At 49.1% G+C, this 6,986-nt stretch overlaps 1 protein-coding gene and 1 long non-coding RNA gene across 3 annotated transcripts in view; one reads left to right on the top strand and one right to left on the bottom strand.

Moving 5' to 3' along the window:
* Positions 1–337: 337 nt before the first annotated feature.
* The window catches only part of Slc35f3 (solute carrier family 35 member F3), a 250,999-nt gene continuing 244,350 nt past the window's right edge, over positions 338–6,986 (bottom strand). For both annotated transcript variants that reach the window (XM_016001054.3, XM_006982496.4), the window contains 3 exons: positions 5,935–6,127; positions 4,127–4,216; positions 338–594 (listed from right to left, as the gene is read on the bottom strand). In XM_016001054.3, coding sequence (XP_015856540.1) covers positions 359–594; positions 4,127–4,216; positions 5,935–6,127 — 519 coding nt within the window. In that variant the 3' untranslated portion in view covers positions 338–358. The remainder of the gene's footprint in view (positions 595–4,126; positions 4,217–5,934; positions 6,128–6,986) is intronic.
* Positions 491–5,938, top strand: LOC121829469 (uncharacterized). The gene is made up of 3 exons (XR_006072313.2): positions 491–578; positions 1,161–1,280; positions 3,987–5,938. It is a non-coding gene; the product is annotated as an uncharacterized LOC121829469 (long non-coding RNA).

Raw genomic sequence — 6,986 nt, 5'->3', positions numbered from 1 at the left:
ATAATCACAGTGTACAATGTCATTTTCAGTTGCTAAGAGGCAGAGCATTTGCCCCGGTGTGTCCTGCTTGCCTGCCCTCTGAAGCAATCAATGCAAGGCTCATTGAACCCCACTTTACATTCACTGAAGAAGCACTGAGAGGCTCTTTTCTCTTCCGTTTTGAATTGGTACCCTTAAGTGGAAGGTCTGATGTGGAAAAGTGCAAGCAAATTGGACATGCCAATAAATACCATAGAACTTACTGCAGATTACCAAAACTGTACATGTATGTACACCTCACCCAACTGAGGTTCCTCCCTTAGGAATAGACCTCAAAAGCATTACCATGGGGGCATCCCAGAGTCCTAGAGGAGTGGTCTCAGCGAGCGAAGGATGGGCGGGCTCTTCTGCTCCTGTTCTGGGGACCTGGGCCCAAGTCCCCACTGCTCTCTGTAGTCTCTTCCTTCTTCCTCACTTTGAGGCGAGTGAGCAACTTGATTAACCAGACATCCCACTCTTCTGGCAGGAGCAGCAGGAGGAAGCCCAGGCCGATAATGATGATGGCTATGACCCGGACTCCGTTGAAGACTATCTGACTGGTATAGTGATCGACCACTGTGGGAGACAGAGTACCATTTACTCAGTAGCAGGGCTGTGGACATGGTGATATGTCTGCGCATCCACTAAGGCAGGAGGTTTGAAGTCCTTTGGGACCCCAGAATCCTGCTCAGCAGGATTTTGTTAACGCCTGCTGGGGTTGCCTCTAGGCTATCGTGGTGAATTTCTTCAGACCTGCCTCCTCTGAGGCCTTGGGCTTGTGTGTTGCCATCTGAATCAAATCCAGCTCCTGAGTGTAAATGGTGATTTGAGTGTGAGAAAAGATAAATCAGGGTAACTGAGAGAGTAAGTGGAATTAGACATGCCAAGGTTTAATTCCAGCCAATTTGGGGTTTCAGGATGAAGAAAATATTATTTTTTTAATTTATAATTTTGGTACTTTTTCAAATTACTTGTGATGTCATACATGACATTCATTTTATAATTTAATCTCACTGTATGTGCATACATGTATATATGTTTTGATAAACAAACCTGACCCCGCTCTTTTAGGATACTATCTGTGAATTTCTTTAAAGCTTTACTTATTTAGTCATTAATTAGTTTATTTTGCATTTATGCAGATGATCATGTGAGTGCCGGTGGCGGGGCACAGCGTGGTCAAAGGACAACATTTGGGAGTCAGTTCTCCTTCCCCCTGCAGGTCCCAGGAATCTAACCTCGGTCACCAGGCATAGTGACAGGTATCTTTACCCAGCCATCTCAAACCCTGCCCCTTGTTTTCATTTCTTGAAATAGAGTCTCACGTACCCCAGGCTATCCTTGAACTCCCTATATAGCCGAGGATGACTTTGAATTCCTGATCCTCAAGCCTTCACCTCCCAAGTGATGGGCTTACAGGTCTGTGCCAGCATACCTGGCTGTACTGAGGAATTCTTGTTACTCCTTGCCCATTGATTCCTAGGAGGCGCTAACCTCAGGTGAAGCTCTTCCTCTAAGGGTCTCCCTAAAGATGCCTGGCTTGTCCTGATGAGCAGTCAGTGACAGGACTAAATGGGAAGTAGGTGCAGATCAGTTTGTAAAAATCGCGTCACTCCCTAACAGCCCCGATGGTGTTTGGGGTGCCCAGCTGTTGAAATCCCCTTCGTTCCTGTTGGAGGACACACCTCTTCTCTCCTTGGCTAACCCAGGCTGACCCATTTGAAGCCTGCCTGCCTTAGGAGAGACAGTCTGACCTTAAAAAAACAAGGCAACCCCCCCCCCCAAACTCCCCTCTACTCAAGGCTGCAAACCTTGGAGTTCACAGCTCTTAAAGCTGACTGACTGGGTAGCTCACCTGCCCACCCTGCTCACCCTGGTGGGGGCAGCTTTTCCTCGCAGCCGTGGCTTGGCTCCATCCCTAACTCCTGCCTCCTTCCACTTCTCTCCCCTCTTTGACCTCCCAGGTTGTCTAACAGGGAGGCAGAGAAGGAAGGGGAGGTAATAATTCACCCTAAAACCAGTTTTTGCCTGAGTAGTCCAGTAGACTTTCAGAAACACTTTGGTTTTTTTTTTTTTTTTTTTTTTTTTTTTTTTTGGTTTTTCGAGACAGGGTTTCTCTGTGTAGCTTTGCGCCTTTCCTGGAACTCACTTGGTAGCCCAGGCTGGCCTCGAACTCACAAAGATCCGCCTGCCTCTGCCTCCCGAGTGCTGGGATTAAAGGCGTGCGCCGCCACCACCACCGCCCGGCAACACTTCAGGTTTTAACATTGACAAGTGTTCTGCTAATTCATCAATTGGGGATGGTACACCCAGGATCCTCTGAGCAGATGCCAGGGTAAGCTCTGCAGGCTGGTGACTGCCCTGCTTGGCCAATTTTCAGAGTGCTGGTCCTTGCCTCCCTCCTCCTTACAGGAACTGGATTCCTGCAGTTGACACAGGATCAACTCTGTTTGGGCTGCAAGATGTGGCCAAAAGTAACTCTCAGTGTCAAACTAATGCAGGAGATGCCTTTTACCATACCCTCGTGTAACACCAAATTAAAACACAAGGGCTGCAGGGATGCTGTGTAGAAAGTGCCTTCCGGGAGCCTATCACAGATAGACTGCTTTTTGGCAGCTGTCCAGGAGCTCAGGTGCCTTCTGCACCTTGAAGGTCTTGGTCTCTCTCTCTGCACATGTGTATGTATACCCACAACATATGTACATATGCGTGGAGATGAGGGGCTACCTCAGGTATTGTTCCTTGGGCACCATCTACCTTTCGGGCAACAAGATCTCTCCCTTGCTTAGAACCCATTAAGTAGGCCAGCCTAGCTGATCCGTGAGCCTAGGGATCTCCTGTCTATGCTTTCTGGGAGCTGTAACTGGGTGTGATGCCATCCTGGCCATCCTCCCAGCTCTGAAGAGCTGTCTTAAGGATTGTTTCCTTCATTTCTCAATAAGAAGCAAAAAGTCATACACAGCCTTCAAGTGGGAGGAGACACACAGACCAAAGGGCTGAGGAATGGGGACCACAGACATCTAGGATCAGGTTAGGAGTCCTGGGCTGAACCCAGTGTTCCGAGGCCTCTTCACACTGTGGCCATGAGGCCCCTGAGAGAGTGTGGCCAAGGTGAGGCATTTACAGAACTGTGGGACAGGGTGGGCGAAGGGCAGTGTCTCCGAAATCAAGAGTGGCTCCCTGGGAGGACAGTCCTCTAGTGGCCTGGAATCAGGGGTCCAGAGGCAACTTTGCAGGGAGCCAGGACATGAGATAGAGGATCGTGGAGAGGAAATCCAAAGCTCAAACCAACAGAAGCAGAAAGGGAGGGTAGGTGAGGGATAGGTGAAGGCAGCTTCGGGAAGACCTGCCAACTCATGTCAGCTACAAGGCTCCAGGGCAGGACAAACTGGGTTCCCATACCCAAACAAAGGGCTTTCACCCTCTGCCAGGAGGCAGGAGGAAATAACATTCCTGCCTCACTGGAGTCCCAACCTGTTTCCACATGACTACCTAGTGTGGCAACTTCTCCCCAACAAAGTCACTTGCAAAACCTCAGTCATTTTCTGCTCCATGATTTTCTATAGTTCTATTCTCCATTAGGACAGAGACAGCCTTGGACTTTCTATGCTCAACTGGACATAGAAATCGCTCTGCTAAGCTGGGCCTGATGGCATATGCCTGTAATCCCAGAGGCTGAGCAGGAGGACTGCCAATCAAAGACTGCCTGGGCTATGACGTGAGTTCAAGACTAGCCTGGGCAGCTTACTGAGAAGAACCTATCTCAAAATAAACTGTTTAAGAAGGACTAAGGAAGCAGAGCTCAGTGGTGGGGAGCTTGCTTAGGGTGCACCAGTGCCTTGGCTCCATCCCAAGTACGTAAAATAGGTAAAGAAAAGAGCAACAACAACAAAATGTGGCTCTGCCATAGGGAAATACTGCAAACACAACGAACAGCATTGTACTAAATGCATTTCCTTTCTTTGCAGAGGTTACACATGCCTTGTGAGCAGCCACAGGAAGATTCGATGGGAGTGGCCATGTGAAAGTGTGCTCTCGAGTGTATGTAAGTCCACAAGATGGTGTGTTTCTAATGAACAGAGACAGAACTCCATGAAACGATGCTTACCTGCGTTCACAGGTACACTGAGGACAATTCCGAGAGACATCAGTGTGGGATACGTGACAGCGATTCCAAAATTTAATACAATATTGAATGCTGAAATAGAGAATTCCAAAGACTGGAGTTACTCATAACTGTCCTGTCCTTGGCCCCTGTGCTGACCTATTTGACCCCGCCCCCCTCCCCAGTTTCTTAGGGAGACAGGAGGCAGGCATTACAAGGAATCCTGTCATTCCACAAACTTCAGCTTTTTCTTGAAGACCCAGGCTTGGGGGTGAAAAGAATTCTAACAAGTCACAGAACCTGAGCTTTGGAGAGGGGGAAGGGTCTGAAAAAGCTGACCAAAGAGGCAGTGCTAGAAGAGAGGACCAGGCATTCTGATGGGCTCTACAGTTCTTCCTTGTTGGTTCTGTTCCTGGGGTAGCTGAAGGGGCATGCGCGGTGTCCTGGTTAACTTTAATAGTCAGCTTAACAGCCTATTGTCGCTGAAATGGGAGTCTCAACTGAAGATTGCCCCCCCAGATCATATTGACCTTGTGGACCTGTCTGTGGGGAAATGGATTTGATTGTTAATTGATGTAAGAGGGCCCAGTCCACTGTGGGCGGCATCGATCCTTAGGCAGATGGTCCTGGGCTACAGAAGCTACTTAAGTATAACCCAGTGACTGAGCTAAAACACAAGCCAGCAGGTAGTGCTCCTCCACGGTTTCTGCTTCAAGCTCCTGTCGTGAGTTGCTGCCCTGATTTCCCTTAGTGTTGGACTGTGACCCGGAAGTGTAAGGCAGATGCATCCTTTCCTAAGTTGCTTTTGGCCATTGTGTTTGTCGCAGCAACAGAATGAAACTAGAATGAGCTCCCGAGGTGCCTGCTCTGTCACTCTCCTGCCTACCAGCAGCCCTCATCTAGGGGTGGTGACGCTGGTGAGACTCTAATAAGAACAGCAATTAATCATTTTTACTGAACAGTTGCATTTAGCAACGCCCCACGGGTTGCTGCATTAACTCACTAACCCTGGACTGCCACGGTGCTGTTCAGAGCAGCAACAGTTGCATTGACAGTTACCATGACAGTGACCACAGTTCTGCAAAGCCCTCATAAAAGCCAACGTCTGGGACGGGGGAGATGGTCTCCAGCTAGGAGTATCAGTTGCTCTCACAGAGAACCCAGGTTTAATTCCCAGCACCCACATCAGACAGCTCACTGCTGCTGATAACTGCAGATCCAGGACATTCGACAACCTCTACTGGCCTCCATGGACACCTGCATATACTCACTCACTCACTCACTCACTCACTCACTCACTCACTCACTCACTCACTCATACACACACGTACATGTAAATAAAAATAAGGGGGTAGAGAGATGGCTCAGTGGGTTAAGAGCGCTTGTTCCTCTCACAGAGGTCCTGGGTTTGGTTTCCAGCACCCACATTGTAGTACACAGAATCTGTAACTTCAGTCTCAGGGGATCTGATATCTTCTTCTGACCCCCACAGGCATCAAACATACACACGATGCACATACATGCAAGGAAAACTCATAAAGATAAATAAACTCATATACCCATACACCTACAATGAAAAGAAATCTTTTTAAAGGCCCTATCTACTAAGGCCACCCTTAAAAAAAATACTTAAAAAAAAACTTTAAATACTGTTCTTTAAAGAAAAAATGCAAGGACTTTGAAGAAGAGTGAGAACTTTAGGGCAGCAAAGGACCTTGGAATTTTTTTCCCCATTCCTAACTTAGTTTTCCATAGGGTTCTGTGTCTGTTGCTATTTGCTGAGACTCCTGCCCAGGGCGGGTGCCACTTACTCAATAAGAGAATGGAAAACCCACAGAGGTTTCCCCATGGAATGTCGTCGAAGGAATTCCAGTACTCCACCCGGGTGAAGTAGAGGATGATGGGGATGCAGGTGATGAAGAGGACGTTGAACACACCCAAGATGGACAGGAATAAGGCCGCTTCTCCGAACTTGGCGCTGCCCAGCAGCAGCTTGAACAGAACCTGCCAGAGAGAGGAGGAGGTGAGGACATCCCTGGACCCACCTGTGTGGGAGCAGAGCAGCCCATAGTGGACAGAGCTGGGGCTGACCTCACGCCGGGCACTACAGTCCCGCTGGGTTTGACCTTTCATGCCCGTCAGTGAAGGCTGAAGCTTGATGGAGACTGCAGTCAGCATTGTCGTGTAAGAGCAGCTCAGGCTGAATTATGTCCGGCCTCACATCGCTGACCTCCAGGAGTCATAGGCCCGCAAACTGGATGGGGCTGTTATGTGTTGTGCTCACAGTGCTGCGTCCCTTAGAACCGCCTGCCGTGATTGCACATCCTCTCTGGAGCCTCCAAATGGATCCCGACCTAGGACATTTGTGTGTGTGTGTCTGGGGAGGTGGGGCCAGAGATGGACCTCAGGTGTCTTCCTGGATTGATTCCCACCGTGTACTTTGGGACAGGGTTTCTACTTGAACCCAGAGCTTGCCTATTTTGTTAGTTTAGCTAGCCAGCTTCCTTGGAGGCTCTCTCCCGTCTCTGCCTTCCATGTGCTGAGATCAAGATGGCTGCCATGCCCAGTCAGTCTCTACAGAGCACTGGGATTCTGAACTCTGGACCACATCCTTGCAAGGCAAGTGCTTTACCTGTGAGCAGCCCATTGAACAGCCATTGCCCAAGAGAGAAGACTTTACCTGCAGGGATGCTTCCTCTGAACCAAAGTTGAGGGACCTTGCCAGGCCCGGCTCCATCTCGCCTCCCTTTGTAGACATGACGTAGGCCTTAGTGAACTGCACTAGACTTTCTCTCCCTGCAATGTTCTTGTTTGCACATCATTTTTAGTGTTCAAAGGGCTGAGAGAAGAGGGACAGATGTGG

The sequence above is a fragment of the Peromyscus maniculatus genome, chromosome 5 (assembly GCF_049852395.1).
Source record: "Peromyscus maniculatus bairdii isolate BWxNUB_F1_BW_parent chromosome 5, HU_Pman_BW_mat_3.1, whole genome shotgun sequence".
Lineage (NCBI taxonomy): Eukaryota > Metazoa > Chordata > Mammalia > Rodentia > Cricetidae > Peromyscus > Peromyscus maniculatus.
This window is presented reverse-complemented; position numbering and strand designations above follow the sequence as displayed.